This window comes from Chrysemys picta, chromosome 2, assembly GCF_011386835.1.
Source record: "Chrysemys picta bellii isolate R12L10 chromosome 2, ASM1138683v2, whole genome shotgun sequence".
Classification (NCBI taxonomy): domain Eukaryota; kingdom Metazoa; phylum Chordata; order Testudines; family Emydidae; genus Chrysemys; species Chrysemys picta.
The window spans coordinates 242,247,439-242,268,636 of record NC_088792.1 but is presented as its reverse complement, the minus strand read 5'-3'; the positions used below and the strand labels follow the sequence as shown (position 1 = coordinate 242,268,636).

Genomic DNA, 21,198 nt, shown 5'->3' with positions numbered 1-21,198 from the left:
CCTCTATCATATCCCCCCTTAGTCGTCTCTTTTCCAAGCTGAAAAGTCCCAGTCTTATTAATCTCTCCTCATACGGCAGCCATTCCATTTCCCTAATCATTTTTGTTGCCCTTTTCTGAACCTTTTCCAATTCCAATATATCTTTTTTGAGATGAGGCGACCACATCTTCATGCAGTATTCAAGATGTGGGCATACCAGGATTTATATGGAGGCAATATGATATTTCTGTCTCATTAGTGATCTGGAGGATGGCATGGACTGTACTCTCAGCAAGTTTGCAGATGACACTAAGCTGGGAGGAGTGGTAGATACACTGGAGGGTAGGGATAGGAAACAGAGGAACCTAGACAAATTATAGGATTGGGCCAAAATAAACCTGATGAGGTTCAGCAAGGACAAGTGCAGAGTCCTGCACTTAGGACGGAAGAATCCAATGCATTGCTACAGACTAGGGACCGAATGGCTAGGCAGCAGTTCTGCAGAAAAGGATCTAGGGGTTACAGTGGATGAGAAGCTGGATATGACTCACCAGCGTGCCCTTGTTGTCAAGAAGACTAACGGCATTTTGGGCTGTATAAGTAGGGGCATTGCCAGCAGATTGAGGGATGTGATCATTCCCCTCTATTTGACATTGGTGAGGCCTCATCTGGAGTACTGTGTCCAGTTTTGGACCCCACACTACAAGAAGGATGTGGAAAGAGTCCAGCGGAGGGCAACAAAAATGATTAGGGGGCTGGAGCACATGACTTATGAGGAGAGGCTGAGAGAACTGGGATTGTTTAGTCTGCATGAGGGGGGATTTGATAGCTGCTTTCAACTACCTGAAAGGGGATTCCAAAGAGGGTGGATTTAGACTGTTCTCAGTGGTAGCAGATGACAGAACAAGGAGTAATGGTCTCAAGTTTTCAGTGGGGGAGGTTTAGGTTGGATATTAGGAAAAACTTTTTCATTAGGAGGGTGGTGAAGCACTGGAATGGGTTACCTAGGGAGGTGGTGGAATCTCCTTCCTTAGAGGTTTTTAAGTTCAGGATTGACAAAGCCCTGGCTGGGATGATTTAGTTGGGAATTGGTCCTGCTTTGAGCAGGGGGTTGGACTAGATGACCTCTTGAGGTCCCTTCCAACTCTGATATTCTATGATTCTATGATTATCTATCCCTTTCTTAATGGTTCCCAACATTCTGTTCTCTGTTTTGTCTCTCTCTGCACATTGAGTAGATGTTTTCAGAGAACTATCCACAATGACTCCAAGATCTCTTTTGTGAGTGCTAACAGTTAATGTAGACATTTTATATGTATAGTTGGGATTATGTATTTCAATGTGAATTACTTTGCATTTGTTGAATATTGGCATTCTTTTAAAATTGCAAGTAAATTTAAATCTTCTTGTTTCATGCAGATTTGCTATTTTACCGAAAGTAATCCCTTGTTACTTACTAGTAGGGACAAAAATTATCACAATGGGCCTGATCCAAAGTTAACTTCAGGCCTTCTATATGCTTTGGATCAGGCTCTGTAGTGCTAGGAAATGTTTGGAATCTGTACTTTTTGAAAGGGAATTTGTATTTGTAGATACTAATTTGTCAGAAAGTTGAAATTCAGTGGTCGAAATGTGGTCCTGTCTGTATAGTCCAAGATATGTGGTGTGTTCTACTGTTCTGTGATGAAGGTAGAGAAGATACGTTGATATTATCAAATCATATGATAATGATTTAATTTTTGCATGATAAAACTGAATGCAGCAAGAAAACTAACCCTGAGCTCTGTATGTTTTAGTTACTTTATATCTGACACATGATTCTCCTTTATATCTGACACATGATTCTCCATCTAAAGACAGTAAAAGCATGAAAAATGACAAGAAAATAGACTAAGCTGGATACATACAATACAGAGGGCTATAAAATGGACAATATAGAGAAATGAAATATTTCTGTGAGGCAAATGTAACAGAAATTAGTTAATAGATAGGGAATAAATTCTGATCTCAGCTGCACCAGTGTACATGGAGAATAACGGCAAATACATAGACAAACACACTGAAGACCCACATTTGCAAAATGCAAATTGACTTTTCAGTCATTGAAGTATCATTGACTTAAGTGGGAGTTGGGAGGATGCACAAGACTTCATAAGACTTGACCATAATATTTATATATCTCATCTTCCATTTAATTTTATGTCAATTTCTGAAGGCATCTTAACAAAATTAAATATATATTAGAATAGGTGAAATTCACAACATACGGTACATAATGAACTGCCCATAGCATATCATAATAACTCTTGCGCAAGGCGCTGAGTATCTGAATGAGAACTGCTGAAGAAAGACACATAGGTCAATTAAACCAAAACAGCCACCCTAAGAGAACTACCCATTGCTTAGGTATGCTCTCCAGCAATCTTTCATAGCAATTCCTTCTCCCTCGCTTCTTTCTAATTGCATGGCTCTTTCACTTCCTCACACAGCTAAAGTCAGTAATGCTTTAAGTTACCACTGGACAGGAACTAATGAAGAAGAAAAACAACATGCTGCCAATAGGAAGGCAAAGAGCACCAGTAGAGGAATCTACTCTACCAACCCCCTGAATCCTCAGATCTAATAGTGAATTTAAGGGCACTCATTTATCATTGGTGGAGAAGCAGTAAATAAAGAAAACTAATAGCTTTCATAACTTGAAGTTGCACTGTTCCTGCAAACTGAGAGTGGTCTCACTGACTGCGACACAGTCATCAGTTTCCCAGCAAGCTCTAAAATTACTTCTAAATACATAAAATGAACACAGTTGTGCACTGTTTATACAGTATGAATAGGAGATGAACTAAATCATGGAAGTAATGTCTTTAGCTTTTCATGGTCTCTCTGCCTCACAACCTAAACTACACTATGCTAAGCAATCTGCTTGCCGTGTGGAGCTGGCTGAATTGCTTTATATTTGTATATCACATATTGCATAGGGGAAATAAAGAGAGAGAGGTAAAGTCACCAAATGCAAAGGTATCCAAAGAGAATTACAGTGTATCCAGTAGGTAAAATATATACTACTACTACTTAGAACTTGTATAGCAGCTTTACATCCATTGATCTCACAACACTTTATAAAAGAGAACAAGTATCATTATTCCCATATAACAGATGGGAAAACAGAGGCTCAGAGAGGGGAAGAGTCTTGCTCCAAATAATGATATAATTAACAAGCAAGCATGAAAATACAAGGATTTCATAACCACAGCAAATATTGGCTCTGGTTTCCAAGATGTACAACACTCAGCTATTCAGGACATGTCTACATTAGGGAATCTGAAACCTGATTTAATCAATACAGTGGTAAAAACACCAGAAACCACCACTCTTGTCTATACAATGGCTCCCACTGGTATTAAAACCAATTCCCTTGAACAAGTATTAGCACTAGAGCTGGTCAGCAATTTTCCAATGAAACAGGTTTTCATCAGAAAATTCAGTTTAGTCAAAACCAAAATGTTTTGCAGAAATGTTTTGGTTTTGATGAACTTTCGCCAAGCTTGCTTGGTGGGCTGCAGGGGAGCCTGGGTTTCCCAGGTCTGCAGCTCTGGTGCAGCCCTGCCATGCAGAGCTAGGAGCCTGGAGAGACATGGCTGGAAACAGGGCTCTCAGGGCTTCTAGGTTCCTCACTCTTCAGTGAGGGTCTTCCCAGGATCCCGGGAATTCAGGGGAAGCCTGGGGAGTCCCTTGGAGGTGGAGGCAGCATCAAAGTGTCGTTATTAACATTTTTGTTAATCCTGATCCTAAAAAATTATGATTGGACTTCCATGGTTATTCATAATAACTGTATACATAGCCATGGCATGTTAATTTCTTACCAGCTCATTGCTGCAATCCTCATCAAAATCCTCCTCTATTCCATCAGTCATCTCTTCTCCATCCCCATCTGCATCTGGCCCTACTTCAATAGGCTCTTCTGTAGAGTTATCTGCATTCTCTGATATGCATTCCTCTTGGATCAAATCAGCATTATCTTCCATTTGCTTCTTTTGAGCTTCTGTAAGGAAAGCATACCCTGTAGAGATTCAGTAACCTTTTCTGTTGCTCGGAATGAACAATGCTCTCAAGCAGACTTCATGCCTCCATTCTCCAGATGGAGCTAGGTTTATGAAATATGGTATGTTAATATCCACCAGATAAATCTTATCAAATTCCCTGACTCCTAAAGTTACCGAATAAATAATCTGCAACACCGGTGCACTCAGCCAATCAAAGTGAAGGAACCGAATACAGTTACTGGTGCAAAAATACACAGTTTTGCCCCAGTCATGCAATTCTCTGGACTCTGCTATGTTGTGGGAACCCAGTTTGCATAATAATTGTGCAGTTATGTATCAATGTAAATCCCTGTGCTCTCACTGGATGACAGACGATAATGGCCAATAAATGTGCAGGGATTTGCATAATCATGGTGTGATTATTTCTCAATAAGTATACAGTTAATAAATACTACTAGTCAAACTGGTCCCAATACTAAGGGCTGGAGTAGCTATTGCAGCACCTCCTCAGTCTCTCTGTTTGCACCGTGTGCTGGGACAACTGGATCCATTTATGGCCCCTACGTTTGCTCATTGCTGCTTTCCATTCCTGCCAAAGTGGGGTCAACATAAAGAACGTTTTCAAGGCACTCAGAGCTCATGGAAGCTCCCCTGCCTGGTCCACCCTGCTCAGCTCTAGTGTGGGACTTAAGTGATGCAGATGGCCTGGCAATTTGTCCTCCATACCTTGAAGAATTTCACCCAGGCAGCAGAAGTCCACAGCAGGGATGGGAGATGACTAACAGACTGACTTATAGAGTAGTTGGAGGAGCAGCAGAGCAGGGGGCTTGGAGGGACCACAGACTCACTCCTATTCACTTTAGAGTGGTAGCCGTGTTAGTCTGTATCAGCAAAAAGAATGAGGAGTACTTGTGGCACCTTAGAGACTAACACATTTATTTGGGCATAAGCTTTCACGGGCTAAAACCCACTTCATTGGATGCATGCCGTGGAAAATACAGTAAGAAGATATATATACACAGAGAACATGAAAAAATGGGTGTTGCCATACCTACTCTAACAAGACTAATCAATTAAGGTGGGCTATTATCAGCAGGAGAGAAAAAAACTTTTGTAGTGATAATCAGGATGGCCCATTTCAAACAGTTGACAAGAAGGTGTGAGTAACAGTAGGGGGAAAAAAGCATGGGGAAATAGTTTTTACTTTGTGTACTTTTTGCCCCCCAACCTGAAGCAAATACTCATCAGAACCACACACCATACAACAAAAACACTAACCCAGGAACCTATCCTTGCAACAAAGCCCATTGCCAACTCTGTCCACATATCTATTCAGGGACACCATTATAGGACCTAATCACATCAGCCACACCATCAGAGGCTCGTTCACCTGCACATCTACCAATGTGATATATGCCATCACGTGCCAGCAATGTCCCTCTCCCATGTACATTGGCCAAACCGGACAGTCTCTATGCAAAAGAATAAATGGACACAAATCAGACGTCAAGAATTATAACATTCAAAAACCAGTTGGAGAACACTTCAACCTCCCTGGAAACTCAATTACAGACCTAAAAGTCACAATTCTTCAACAAAAAAACTTCAAAAACAGACTCCAACGAGAAACTGCAGAACTAGAATTAATTTGCAAACTGGACACCATTAAATTAGGCTTGAATAAAGACTGGGAGTGGATGGGTCATTACACAAAGTAAAAACTATTTCCCCATGCTAATTTCCCCCCTTACTGTTACTCACACCTTCTTGTCAACTGATTGAAATGGGCCATCCTGATTATCACTACAAAAGTTTTTTTCTCTCCTGCTGATAATAGCCCACCTTAATTGATAGTCTCATTAGAGTTGGTATGGCAACACCCATTTTTTCATGTTCTCTGTGTATATATATCTTCCTACTGTATTTTCCACTGCATGCTTCTGATGAAGTGGGATTTAGTCCATGAAAGCTTATGCCCATTAAATTTGTTAGTCTCTAAGGTGCCACAAGTACTCCTCATTCTTTTTGCTATTCACTTTAGCTCACGATGGAAATCTTTATGCACCCAAAATGACAGCAGGTTAGGGGACTATTTGCCTGTAGCTGAGATAGCAATGTCATTTCAGTCTGAAAGTGACAATACCTACCGGGGATGTAACTTACAAAACAAAAGAAACACTTCTTTCTTTTCTAAACTGACTGTTTTATATTACCAGCAAGCTCATCACATATCTTGTTACACAGTGAATGAATCTGAAATTGGCTGTGAAGTTATACATCTTTCAGCTTTATGAATACATTATGGTTTCTACTTTAAATTATTACATGCCATAGCTAGTCCTCAAAACTCGTGACACTGTTATGTATCTCATAATCTTAAGCAAAGACGGCACTAGTTTCTCCCTCTGAAAACATTTGTTTTCATCTCTTCAGGCTTGTTAGCCTTTGACCCTTCTCCCTCTCAAATTGTGCTTGCTAAAGCTTCAGAATAAATAAGGCTTTGTTTCCGTAGACCTAACATCTTTACAGAAAGAATCTTGGACTCAAAGAATTAAGGACCATCATAGGCATCCCTCTTTGAAATCAATGTGGTTGTACAGATTGCTAGTGCAAAATTCAGCCCATGGAGCCTTATAAAATATTTGACAATTATCAGTATAACAGCTTCATAGTTATAACCAGTGATGTTAGCATAAACTATAGTATCAACCCAATTTCTGCTATGGCATTTGATTCAACAGTCTTTTGGTACACACTTGTTAGTGCTACCAACAAATGGTAACCACCTAAACCCTTTTTCATTTGCTTAAGCATTGCTTCTGCTCTTCCTCATTTCAAGATCTGCGCTAAGGAGGAGAATGACTTGAAAGGCTGGAAATTTCAGAAGACAAACTTTTTGCATAAAATATTAAACAGCATGAACAGGCAACATGAGCTCCTGCTCAGAATGAACAATGGGAATCGTAAAGACAAACAGCAGATAAGAAGCAGTGGACATTTTAATCCTTTTTATATGCAGCACTGCATTTTGTCTCATTGCCTTTCTGAAAGTCATATCCAACTTTTCCCCTGCTTACTTAATTTAGTGTCTTAAAATTATAAACAGCAAATATAAGGTGAGGAAAATAGGATAAAAGTATTCTTAAATCTAACAAAATCTATTGGATATGTATGTAAAAGAAGGACAGGACATTATAAAATAAGGAGTTGAACTACAGTATATACGTAACAAAAGAGACAGGAAAACCACACATTGGTCAAGACTTTCAAAAATGGGTGCTAAAGTTATGTTCCTGATACATCTTGATGAGAGTTGTTGGGGGCTTAGCACTTTTGAAAATCAGGCCACTTTTTAAAGTGTCTAAGTAAGAATGTAGGGATAGGATTTTCAAAGATGCCTAAGGATTTAAGTGTCCAACTCCCATTATATTGGATACCCAAAACTTTTAGGATCTTTTGAAAATCCACACCTCAGAACCTAACTTTAGGCACTCATTGTTGAAAATCTTGGTCTTTGTATGTACAGAAAAAAATACTCTACTGCTGCCATCTTACTGAATCAAAGCAGCCAGCTACTGCTCTATTGTGGCTTCCTGCTCCAATTTTCCATCAACAAATTAGACACAGAAAACATCCTAAAAATCCAGTTTTCCTCTCTATAAACTCTAGCTATTGAGCTTGCAGAGTTATTTGCTCTACCAAATAGATCCAGCTTTATAAAAACTTCCAAATAAGTATTAGTTATTAGGGACACAATTTGCAGTTATCCACAGTATTAAAACACAACATTTATCACTTGTAGAGTTTGAGTTTCCAACCTGAGCTCATAACTGAGACTGATAAGCGTGACATCGATTCTTGGTTGAAAGATTAATGTAAAAATACCTCCCTTCTCTCTTACACTATTTGTATTTAAAGTGAATCTAAAGAACTTAGGCAAAAGGGAACGTAAACTGTGCCCAACCATTAGGGATATAAAACCACAAGGCAATCTTTTACCCTCAATTTATCTTTTTTGTTTTCATCCTACTAAAAATTTCAGGGTATTGGTAGCACTAAGAAAAGAACACTAGCGAAATTTGCAAGCTTTTACTGGTTAGTCAGTGAATAAGTTTAGTAAAAACACTGAGTTCAGATTCTAACATGTCTCATTCCCCTAAAGGAATAACTCCGAGTCCTTAGAATATCCTTCTGAATGGCATGTAAGGTCATGAAAAAAATTAAAATTAAAAAATTGCAACCAAATGTACATGCTCTCCCTCTCTCCCCTTTCTTTTCTAAATAACAAAGTTATGCCCTAATTCTATCCCAGCGTGCAGCCAGGAGACACCATCTTTGTAGTGGACAGTTCTGCAGGGGACAAGCACTTTTTGAAGTGCTTGGAGGAGAGGAAGGTAATCAGGAACAGTCAACATGGATTCACCAAGGGCAAGTCAGCCCTGATCAACCTGATTGCCTTGGGGAAAGCAGTGGACATGATATATCTGGACATTAGCAAAGCTTTTGATACGGTCTCCCACAGCATTCTTGCCAGCAAGTTAAAAAAGTATGGAGTGGATGAATGGACTATAAGGTGGATAGAAAGCTGGCTCAACGGGTAGTGATCAACGGTGCGATGTCTAGTTGGCAGCCAGTATCAAGTGGAGTACCCCAGGGATCGGTCGTAGGGCTGGTTTTATTCAACATCTTTATTAATGATCTGAATGACAGGATGGATTGCACCCTCAGCAAGTTCGTGGATGACACTAATCTGGGGGAAGAGGCAGATACACTGGAGGATAGGGATAGGGTTCAGAGTGACCTAGACAAATTGGAGGATTGGGCCAAAAGAAATCTGATGAGGTTCAATAAGGACAAGTGCAGAGTCCTACACTTAGGACGGAAGAATCCCATGCACCGCTACAGGCTGGGGCCCGACTGGCTACGCAGCAGTTCTGAGGAAAAGGACCTGGGGATTACAGTGGATGAGAAGCTGGATATGAGTCAGCAGTGTGCCCTTGCTGCCAAGAAAGCTAGTGGCATATTGGGCTGCAATAGTAGGAATATTGCCAGCAGGTTGAGGGAAGTGATTATTTCCCTCCATTTGGCACTTGTGAGGCCACATCTGGAGTATTGCATCCAGTTTTGGGCCCCCCACTACAGAAAGGATGTGGACAAAGAGTCCAGCGGAGGGTAACAAAAATGATCAGGGGGCTGGGGCACATGACTTACGAGGAGAGGCCGAGGGAACTGGGATTGTTTAGTCCGCAGAAGAGAAGAATGAGGGGGGGAATTTGATATCAGCCTTCAACTATCTGAAGGGAGATTCCAAAGAGGATGGAGCTCGGCTGTTCTCAGTGGTGGCAGATGACAGAACAAGGAGCAATGGTCTCAAGTTGCAGTGGAGGAGGTCTAGGTTGGATATTAGGCAACACGATTTCACTAGGACGGTGGTGATGCACTGGAATGGGTTACCTAGGGAGGTGGTGGAATCTCCATCCTTAGAGGTTTTTAAGGCCTGGCTTGACAAAGCCCTGGCTGGGATGATTTAGATGGTGTTGGTCCTGCTTTGAGTAAGGGGTTGGACTAGATGACCTTCTGAGGTCTCTTCCAATCCTAATCTTCTATGATTCTATGAAGGGAAGGAATTCTCACATCAGACCATAGAACAGCAATGGAACCATTCTGCAGATCCTTTGTGTAGGCTCCAAGAATCTTTCTCCCCTCCCACCTTCCTGGTGGAAGTAATGGAGTGCAAGGGGACAGGATCTGCATATCAGTGTTTTAAAACATTTAAAAATGATTGGGCCAGATTGTGATATTAGTTATATCCATGTGAATCCAGAATAATTCCACTGAATTTAATGGAAAATCTGGACTGCTGTATCCATTTCCTAATCTTTTATCAAGAGAACTCTGTGAAGGGTATTGATTGCAGTACTTTGGGAGATATAATAGTATGATTCAATATGAATCAACATTTTCTCTTTGAGCTGATTTATATTTAAATGAGTACATTACAATCCTTTTAGCAAAAGTGCAAATTGGTTCTCAAAGTCCAATGACATGTGGCTTGTTTTGCATAGTAATGGGTTTTATATAAAAGCTCCCTGAAGTGGAGATATGCCATCTCAACTCATTTCCGTAGGCCAATGATTCATTTGGGTGCTGTACAATTACATATTCTCTGAATATATCACCAACTTTTATCTAATTTGCTTAAAATTTTAATGAGACAAGGTGGGTGAGTTAATATCTTTTATTGGATCAATTTCTGTTGGAGAGAGAGACAAGCTTGTGAACTTACACAGAGCTCTTTATCGGGTCTGGGAAATGAACTCAGAATGTCACAGCTAAATACAGGATGGAACAGATTGTTTAGCATAAGTAGTTAACACATATTTCAAGGGACCATTCAAGGTGAAGTCATATGTTAACACCTCTCTAGTCACGGAGTGTGGGATGGGGATGGGGAATGTTCTAGAGAGAGTTTCATGGATGTATGGTGGTTGTTGATTCCATGCATGGTATCATCCAACAATTACAGTCCATACTAGATGGAGACTACATCCTGAAAGAAATTTTTCCTGAACCCCCTCTTCTGGCCTTCAACTAACCCCCCAACCTCTCCAAGCTCATCATCAGAAGCAAGCTCCCCACAAACCAGGACACACCAACTCAAAGTGGCACCAGACACTGCCAGAACAACAGATGCAAGACCTGTAGACATATCTCCACTGTTACAATGATCATCCCCATAATACATCTTTCAAGATCCATGAGTCCTACAACATGTGAGGTACCTCATCCAGAACATTAAATGCCCCAATTATAAGTATGTAGGTGAAATGAGACAATCACTATGCTCTTGAATGAACTCACACAGAACAATGATAAAAGACAAAAAACATATCACCTTTGGGTGAACACTTTTGACAAAATGATGACTCTATATCTGACCTCTCAGTCCTCATTCTCAAAGGAAACCTGTGAAACACCTTCAAAAGACGACCCTGGGAGCATAAATTCATAACTTTGCGAGATACTAAAAATCATGGACTGAATAGAGACACTGGATTTATGGCTTATTACAACAATCTATAACCCACTTAATACCCCTCTCTCCAAATGTTCTCCCCTCCCCTTATTCCTCTATGACTGGAGAGGCATTAACCGGTCATTTCACCTTGAATTTTTCCTGTAAATATGTGTTATATACTTATGCTAAACAATCTGTTCTATTTTATATTTAACACCATGACACTTTGAATACATTCCCAGACCTGAAGGAGAGCTTTGAAAGCTTGTGTCTTTCACCCAAAGAAGTAGGTTCAATAAAAGATATTACCTCACTCACCTTGACTCTCTACTATCCTGGCACCAACATGGCTACAGCACCACTGCATACTTTAAATTTTAATGTAAAACATAATGAATGCATGTTGTGCACACACTTCTCCTATAAAGATATATCAAGCTCTATATTTACTATCTGTCATAGATTTGAAAAATAACCTTATTTTTATGGGCCAAATTATGGATCTACACCAGCTAAGGAACTAACCCTATATGTAGGGTTGTTTGTGACTGATTATAACTAGCTTCTAAGTAACAAAGCCTGTGATGTACACACAATATACAGCTGGTTGGTGTGATGTGTAAGGAATTAGCTAAGAAAGTACCATTGGCGTTGATAGAAATTATGTGGCTAATTTTCAATGCAGCATAGGGTGACCAGATAGCAAGTATGAAAAATTGGGACAGGGGGTGAGGAGTCACAGGAGCCCATATAAAAAAAGGCCCAAATATCAGGACTGTCCCTATAAAATTGGGACATCTGGTCACCCAATGCAGCATTATGAAAATATGACTAACTTTCTTATGACATTTCATTACTGCACTAACAGGGTAATACATAGATCATTAAACTGCAAGCTTGACCACTGAAATTATATGAATGAGCATTATGGTTATATTGATAATGGAACAGAATGAGCTTTTGTAAATCTAAAGGCTTGTCTCAAACTGGGGGTAAGCTGATTCAGAACTAGAACATTCCCTGCTTCATACTGGTGCAGCAGGTCTATGTTGAGGATTAGCATGGCCTAACTACCTCAGCGTAGCTATACTGAGGCAATATTTTTTAACATAGACAATAGGTAAATTACTTTTGTATGTTCAAGAATGTATTTGTCACTCTAAAAATTCTTTTCTATAATGCATTTTTAGTTCCTGAAGAGCTAGTTGGAAAATCTTTTTTTTTTTTTTTTTTTTTCTACTATAATATAGAACACATATTCTTGAAATTATTTTGTTGTAAGAACCGTGAAAGATATTAAAATCTTATTCCATCAGTCCAAATTGTGGTTTCATTTACCTTCATTCTGACCCTACATTATGTAGCAAAATGTCTGTAAAGCTTTTATTTTCTCTGTTTTGTCAGTTTGAGTGATAACTATACCCTGGTTTAATTAATCTCTTAATGAGCTGTCTGTAGCTAAAAATCATTTTCACCTACCTGCTTCAGCCTTCTGCTGTTTTTCAATCTTCTCCAGTCTCCCTAGCAAGGAGTCAATTTTTGTTTTGATTTGGGTTAATTCCTTCTTGATTGTTTGCAACTCATCTGATTTCACTGAGGAAGGAGAACAATAAAGGCAGAAAACATGAAATAAACAACAATTTCACCCCAAAGACGCATCTGAATATATTCTGTCCCTTTCCCTGGTAAATATAGCTCAAAGTACACTTCTTAATATCACTACACTCTGATTTTTTTCAGTTCTTTTGGTGAATGAGCATTTAAAACCAATTTTGTCAGTTACAAATGCGGAATCCCAGTAGAATGCATGGTACTAAATCTTGAGTGACAGCAGGTCATGTGGGGTTTGTAGCTCAGTAATAAATGTTTGCGACAAAACAGTTAAGGCTATATCAGATTCAATCTTGGCAAATGCAAGTAATGTTCAGTGACAATAAACCTATGATGTGACGTAGATTCAAATGCAGGGAATGATTCAAACATGACAGGCAATTTGCAGTTTAATAATGGTATTTTGCAGTGCAATTTTCTAATATTATAAAATAATAATAATAATTATAAAGAGTCCCTCCACAGCAGTAGGTATTTTTCAACAAGACTAAATAGTAACAAACGCTGGAGCAGCCATGAACATAATGTTTTGTCCCAGTCAACAACTTTATCGCAAAAGAAGGTGTTGAGTATTATTGCTTGTTAAAGCTTTCAATTCATAGTAACGTCTTGTACTTTTCCCAGCTGCAGATAAAATACAAAAATACTATTTTCATGATCATGTCTAGGGACTGGCAAGCCAATTTCAATAAATTAAGATCTCAAGTGAAATTCCAAAGTGTTTGCTGTACTTTATTTTTCATTTATGTGCACCCTTGCACTCTCTTCTTCCAGCTGGGCTTGTAAGAAGAAGTACTGATCTAACAGGAAGGACTGTTCATGGAGGTATTCTGGATTGATCAGAAACAGGAAGTATTGGAGACCTCATAAACAAGTCTATTCCCATGGAATTTCCAGCCCAGTTTTGTAGACTGAGGACAAACTATGGGTTCAGTTGTCCCCGTCCTGTAGGAAGAAATTATATGGGATCTGTACAAAGGTCTCATTCTTCCATGCCAGCACTGGATCTCGGGTGACCTCTCCCCACCTTTGCCACATAGCTCCAAAGGAGTCATATTGTTAAGGCTTCTGAAGGCAAAAGGGATCCTTATCCCAAAGAGTGAGGGGATGGTAGTGCAGAGCAGTTACAGTTGTAATATCGTTATAATTGGGCTGTATTACCCTTCCACCCTTAGCTCCATGGGACTGGAGTGAATATGATGTGAATCTGCCAGACTCTGCCCCTTCTCCACACATAGATTCTGGACTACTGGAGAGCTTGTTGTGGGTCTGGGGAAAGGGGGAATACTGTCATGGAAGAGGAGGTCTCCCTTCTGTGCAACCCCTTACCTCTTGGGAGAACAATCAAGCCATATTACTATTGGGTACTTATCTGATCTAAACCTCTGAGCCTTCTGAGCTTTGTTCATCAATCAATTAAATCCTGATAACAAAGATACAATACAGCATATTACTATTATGATAGAGGCTTCAGCAGCCTCTGTGACCTTGTTTTAATCTAGCAGTTTTCAGGCCATGATATTCAGCCACCTGAAAATGCAGCAGTTACCCCAAGAGTGGTCCTTCCCATTACTCTGCAGCATTTTTCACAAGGCTTAAAACATTCTCAAAGAAAAATGGGTCTTGGGTTTGTCATTGCCCAATACCCAAATGTTGTAACAAAACGTTAAGGTTCTGACAACTTGTATAAGCAAATGCTATTGCTTCCCTTGAGGGAGAAGGGGCATGTTTCTATTAATAGTGGACTGAAGAAGCAGCATGTATTCCAAGGTGATATGATGTGAATTTTCCCAACAGGGAATGCTGTGTGTCTGCTGCGGCCTGCTTAGAAGCCTGCTGGGAATGCATCTAACATGGCCAAGCAGCAGTTTTGAGGTGCTCCCTCATTGGGAAGTGGCAGGCTTGACAAACCTAGGAATGAAAAAGTCAGAATAGACATCACAAGAAACCCATGATATTTAGTTTCAACCTAAAAGACACACAGAATCCATCCCCATTGTGCAGGGGAGAGGTTGGTGCAGGATGAAAGGACATGCACTTGGGGCCACCACTCAACCCATGCCACAAAACTCAGCTCCACAGGGGCTCCCTGTGTACTACCATAGGGGCCAAGGTTTGGGAGAAAGAATGCGGTGGGAGGCAGGTCCGGATAACTCTGTGAATCTAGCAGTAAAACTCTGAAGTTGCAATAGCAGCCATGGATTGGATTAGCCCTACTGCTACTTGTTGCCTGCAGTGGGTGAACTCCTTCCCCTCAGCCTTACAGGACTCCCTAGTGCCAAACCCATTTTCTCAAACTTTGCCTGAGGCAATGGGGCTGAATCGAAATGTTCCATTACAACAGCACATTTCAGGTCAATATTGAACAAAACAGGGTAAGATAATAGAAAAAGACAAAGGCCGCATTTTTCAAATACACAACAAAAGCAACATTTGCTATACAACCACTCATGGGTGTGTGGGCAGGGGAAAAGGGAGACAGGTATTTGATTTGCATGACTTCTGATTTGCAGGGATTTGTGCAGGCCTTTGATTGTCTGACCCTCATGATCAAATTCTGCTTTCAGTTACATTTCACTAGTGTCTACCTGTAATAATTCCCTAGAACTGATGGAATTACAGTGTTATAAAAACTGGTGTGAGAGAAGAACAGGCCAAGTGTTCATATATAGAAGAAAATGTAATGCATTAAAACACTACAATTAAGATTTGTGTGTTACAGCTGTCATAGACGGTTAGCTCCTCCTTTTTTTAAATTCTCCAATAAAACGTCCCGTCTTTCTGATTTTTTTCTAATAAGATCTCATCCAAGCAACAAAGTTTTTTACAAACATAAGAGATTGTGGTTACGATTACATATTTTCAAACATATTTATCTGCTTTCAAATACTAGGTGTGGCGGGGCCAGGCTACCCCGCCTTAGCCCGGAAGGAGTTAAGCCCCTGGGCGGACTGGGCATGCTCCAAGTGCTATAGGAGTATAAAGGGAGGGAGACCAGCTCATTCTGGGCTGGAGCCCGTAGGAGAAGGACCTGCCGGGGAAGCTCCTGCAGCGGACCAGCCAAAGCCGTTGGCTGCACCGGTTGGAGGAGACCCAGGGGACGACCGAATCCGCCGAGTACCAAGGACCCGACGACTCCTGGGAGACCCCAACGGAGAGCCTGGTAGGAAGGGACCCTGGGAAGGTGATAGAGTGGTACCTCCCCCCGGGGAAACTCAGCGTGTTTCGGTCGGATCCCCCCGCTGAGTTGGTGGAAAAGCACTACGCTACTGTTAGGGCCCCGGGTCGGGGCCCCCCTACTGGGGCAGTCACACCCCAATGACATGGACTCTGGCCGCTAGGCCACGCTACCCTCCACCCGAGGGTTGCTTCCTGGACTCTGGTTGCTAGGCCACGCTACCCTCCACCCGAGGGTTGCTTCCTGGACTCTGGCCGATAGGCCCTACTGCCCTGTAGCCGAGGGCTGTGCTACAGACTCCTGCCGTCAGGCCACGTCTCCTTGAGGTAAAGGGGATGTCATAGACTCTGGCCGCTAGGCCATACTGCCCTGGACTGAAGGGCTATTTGACGGACGGTGGCGGATAGTCCACGCCACTCACAACCGTAGGGGCGTGGACCGTCACACTAGGATAAAAATAATGGAATAGCTTACTTGGTTTTTATATTAGTTTGTGCTTGTGCAAAACACTATTAAAACAGTTCCTTTCCTCTGCAATGAGGAGAAGTGTCTTCTGGTATTTATTTTTCCTTATAAAAATTTGGAGGTATAATGACAGCCTGCACTCTGCTCAAACAGAGAATTAAGGTGGATGTCAATTACATATTTGAAATGGAAGTGCTATTGTTGAATTGCCCAATATTTGGAAAACATTATCTACCATAACTACAAATTGATTCACCTGCAAAATATGATTCAGATTTCTTTGTATAGAAATATGTCATATATTTTTATATAATCCCCTCCAGGTTAGTATAAAACATTTTATCTTATTACAGTATTTTAGACTTCAGTGCAAAAATGGGTTAGCTGATGAAGCCAAACATAAACTATATAGTCCAAATGAATTCATCCATTTAAAGGTACAGCTTGATATATGAGGTCTCTTCTTAAATACCTACTATCCATTCATAAACACACTAGAGAGAAATCTGTTTAGTTAAAATCCTGTTTGGAATTTTAGAAAAAAGAAATACCATACTTGAAAAGCTTCTGCATCTATTTTTCCAACAGAAAAAAAAAATTGACATTTAGCATCAATAGAACAATTTCCATCTATTAACCTATATGTGGTCCATTTTATGAGCACCTTCTTGCTAACATAGAACAATTTTAAATCAAAAGGCTAGAAAAAGAAAAGAGAAAAATATGGTCAACTAAATTTAGGTCAAATATATTCAGAAAAGGATGAAAATTCACCCAGCTTATTTTATGTTAGAAGAGCAATCTGGGAGCTCAGACTTCTAATACTTCCTAGAGAAGAATTCACAGCAGTTACAATGGCTGTTTCCATTATTTTAGCACATACCATGACTAATGGGCAAGACAGCCCCTTGTGGTGAGTATAGGAATTTGTGTTTATGACTAATACATCATTTATTTATAATGTTACTACTGCATTTCATGAGTCCACAATAAGTTTCTCTATAGGGTTCACTGTATTCAGAAACAGCCCTAAACCAGACTGTAAACGTCCGGTGCGGGGGTCGGGCCCTCTCAGGGGCCGTCGGGGGCCAGGCCGCCTCACTACACGGCCTGGATCGGTCTCAGGGTTCCGCCCCTCTGGCAGGGACTAGGCCAAAGGTACACGGCCTCTGCAATGAGCTCCTGCTCTCCGTCAGGGTCCGGCAGTAACTCAGGCCCGGGCTCCGGTCCTCACTGCCGGAGCTGGGGATTACAAAGTCAGTCAAGCCCCCGCGCTAGCTCAGGGCGGGGCAATAAACAATAGTTCGGGCGCTCAGCTCCGTGGATCAGGAGCTGAGCCCTGACAAACTCAGGACGTCCCAGGCCCTTATTCAGGGGAGGGCAACCCCCAATAGTCCGGGGCGCTCAGAACCTTCCTTCAGGCTGAGCAGTAAAGTCAGGGGTTCAGGCCCGGCCCTCAATCAGGGCGGGGCAGCACACAATAGTCCAGGGGGCTCAGAACCTTCCTTCAGGCTGAGCAGTAAAGTCAGGAGTTAAGGCCCGGCCCTCAGTCAGGGCGGGGCAGCACACAAGGGTTCACGGGGCTCAGAACCTTCCTGAGGGCTGAGCACACACACAGTTAGTAGGCCCAGGCCCTTAGTCAGGGCGGGGCAACAAACAATAGTCCAGGGCTCAGGACCTTGCGTCAGGAGCTGAGCAGTAACAGAGTCAGGACGCCCCTAAGCCCTTAGTCAGGGCGGGGCAACAAACAATAGTTCAGGGCTCAGGACCTTGTATCAGGAGCTGAGCAGTAACAGAGTCAGGACGCCCCTAAGCCCTTAGTCAGGGCGGGGCAACAAACAACAGTTCAATTGCGATGCCGGAGCGCTGGCTGGAGGGGGAAGCTGCCACCCGTAAGTGGGGTGGCAGGGGGGACACAGGCCCACCCACTCCACTGTGTCCCAGCCCGGGGCCCTAAGAGCGGCAGTCAGTCTGCCGCTGTGTCGGTGGGGTCCTGACCGCAACACACCGACATTGGCTCCTCTGCTGTAGCCAGACTGGGGTCAGCTACCCCCGGGCTACTTTCCATTTCCCCCTCCATTGGTACCTGCTCATCGCTGGGCTCGGCAGCGGGGTCCCACACCATGGGTTCCTCAGCTCGCAGAGGGTCGTCTGGGTCAGGCTGCTCCTCCGGTCTCGGGTCAGGGGGGCGCTCGGGCTCCCCCTCGAGGTACCGTGCCCGGGGCAGGCTCGGCCACTCCACTTTGGGGTACCTTGCTCGGGGAAGGCTCGGCCAATCCGCATCGGGATACCTGGCTCTGGGGAGGTCCGGTCGGCCGGCGTCCGGGTATCTGGCTCTGGGGAGGCTCGGTCCGTCCGCGTCCGGGTACCTGGCTCTGGGAAGGCTCAGTCTAGCCGGAGCTCGCACCGGCACGTCTGGCCTCTCCGGCCGCTGGGCTCCAACTGAGTGCTGGGGCCTGGCTTTTATACTTCCTGTCCCGCCCCTTGACTTCCGGGGGGCGGGAACAGGTGGCGGTGGCTCCGCCCACTTGGGTGCCAATTCAGGCTCCTCTCCCTCAGGGGCCGTCGGGGCCCAGGCCGCCTCACTACAGGTTGCAGGAGCTCTCTGTGCTCCCTTCTCCCTCTGGCCTTTCCTGGCCCTCTCCAGCTGCTGCTTGCTGCTCTCCTTGTTGCTGCCGCTGCCGCTGCTGCTGCGTGAGTGAGTGAGTGAGTGAGTGCGGAGGGGGGGGCCTTGCCGGCCTGCCCTCCCCCTCGCCCTCGCCTCCGGAGGGAGAAGCGTCGGCCCCCCAACGCCAACACCGATACCATCTGGGGGCCCACCTGTCTGCTTGCTTGCCTGCCTGGCCGGTTGCCCGGCCGGCTGACTGCCGCTCGCTGCTGCTGCTGTTCCTGTGTGGGAGCCGCTGCCTCCGTCGCGGAGTGCGAAGAGACTGCGTCCCTGGTTCGGGAGATTGTGGAGGGGGTTGTTTGAGGACTGTGTTTTGAGTGACTTTGCCATCTTTGCTCCTGGGGTGGTGGTGCCCCCAGTCGTGTTAGGAGTGTGGACGGTACTGAGCCTCTCGTTTGTAATTCCTCGGACTGGAAGCCGTCGCTTGCCAGGAAGCTCCGAGGTCGACTTGGGAGCCTGCTATCCCGTCCCCCGTAGCGGACTGTTGAAGGGGGTGTGGGGGGGGTGCGGTGCCCCCCCCCTTCGTCCATCTGCTCCCCCTCTACCACCACCCCCACCGCCGACAGCTGCCAACAACCCCTCCACCGCCCCGCGTGCCACCTGGACCTGCTTTTCGCCCCTCGGCGGGGCTGTTTGCTCCCCCCGCCATTTCCATCGTCCGGGACTGTTTACTTGCAGCAGTGAACGGCAGAGCCTGCGCTTCGCGAACGCTGTGGGTGCACCTTCTCCCCCGCCCTGGACTTTTCCTGCCCCCCAACTACGTTTCGCTGGTGGGGTCCCCCCCCTGTAGCCCCCCTTTGTATTAGTTGGCCCTACTTTACCCCCCCCCCTCCTTTTGACCCCCTTCGGTTTATTTTTTTGGTGCCCATTCCCCCCCCCCTCGATTCCTAGCCTGCTGGCTGTGTTCCCGGCCCTGTCCTTGGGCTGCGGCTGGCTGGAGTTTTTCCTCCTACCCCTCCTTGTCCTTGGGCTGCAGCTGGCTGGACATTCCATTCTGTTTTCGAGCCGCTGCTCCGGTGCACCCCCCCCCCCTTCGCCCCCCCGCGCGCGCTTGTACCCCCGTTTTGTTGCCCCCCCCCCCCCTTTTGCACTGTTCACCCCCCCCTTTCACTGTTGTAGTCCCCCCCCCTGCCCCAGTGTAGCCGGGGGAGCCGGCTTTCTTTTTTGGTACCTGTGCCCCACCCCTCTTTTTTCGCTCCTGTGTGCCCTCTCCATTGGCACCCTCCTCCCCAGCCTGCAGTCTAGCGGGGGGGAGTGGTTGCCTTTCCCTCGTGTTGTCTTTTGCCTGGAGGGGAGGAGCGGCTGCAGGTTGTAATGGCGGGGGACTCTGCCCCTGCCCCTGCCCCTGCCCCTGAACCCCCGCCCGCCCCAGTGGCCGGCCCCTCGGCTGGCCCTGTCCCGGACACCGCCGCTGCCACGGCTGCCCCCTCCACCGGCAGGAAGGGTCAAGGGAGGAAGAAGGGCAAGGGCCCTGCCCGTGGAGCCAGACCTCCTGCGGGCGGGGCTACGGTCCCCGCTGCGGCCCCGACACCGGCCGCGGCCCCTCCCTCTCCTGTCATCCCTTCCACCAGCTCTGGTGGTGCTCCACCTCCGGCCCCCAGAGCATACGCCCAGGTGGCCGCCGCCTCTTTGCGTGCCGCCGCGTCGTCCGCCCCGACCGCCGCCTCTGGACCTGTCCCTGGTGACCACGGCCCCTTCCCCTCGCTGACTAGGAGGCATGGCGTCCGTTGCCATTTGGTGCCTGCCTCGCCCCACATTGAGACTTATGTGCGGGCGTTGGCGAGGGTGGTGGGGCCTACGGCCATCGTGGCGGCCTCCAAGATGTACGGGAAGGCCGTGTTCTTCCTGGCGTCGGTGGCCGCCGCGCAAGAGGCGGTGGAACGAGGCCTGGCGGTGGGGGGCGTGTTTGTGCCTTTGGAACCCCTGGAGGACCTGGGCGTACGGGTGCTCTTGACCTCTGTCCCGCCCTACCTCCCCAACGCCGCCCTGTTGCCGGCCCTCTCCACCCTGGGGAAGCCCATTTCCATTCTGAGCTCTCTTTCATTGGGCTGTAAGGACCCTGCCCTCCGGCACATCCTGTCTTTCCGCCGGCAGGTCCAGCTTCAGCTGCCACCGGCGGCGGGTGCCGGAGTGGCGCTCGAGGGGTCCTTCCTGGTGCCCTACCGGGGGGCCCATTATCGGGTCCACTATTCGACGGGGGAGGCCCGGTGCTTCCTCTGCCGGGCGCCGGGGCATG

The 21,198-nt window shown here is 45.1% G+C and overlaps 1 protein-coding gene across 30 annotated transcripts in view; it reads right to left on the bottom strand.

Annotated features, from left to right (window-relative positions):
* The window catches only part of RALYL (RALY RNA binding protein like), a 598,747-nt gene that overhangs the window by 17,008 nt on the left and 560,541 nt on the right, over positions 1-21,198 (bottom strand). For 15 of the 30 annotated variants that reach the window (XM_008165316.4, XM_042844602.2, XM_008165325.4 and 12 more), the window contains 2 exons: positions 12,520-12,633; positions 3,843-4,039 (listed from right to left, as the gene is read on the bottom strand). In XM_008165316.4, coding sequence (XP_008163538.1) covers positions 3,843-4,039; positions 12,520-12,633 — 311 coding nt within the window. The remainder of the gene's footprint in view (positions 1-3,842; positions 4,040-12,519; positions 12,634-21,198) is intronic. The other 15 variants (XM_065585828.1, XM_065585830.1, XM_065585829.1 and 12 more) reach the window with 2 other exon arrangements.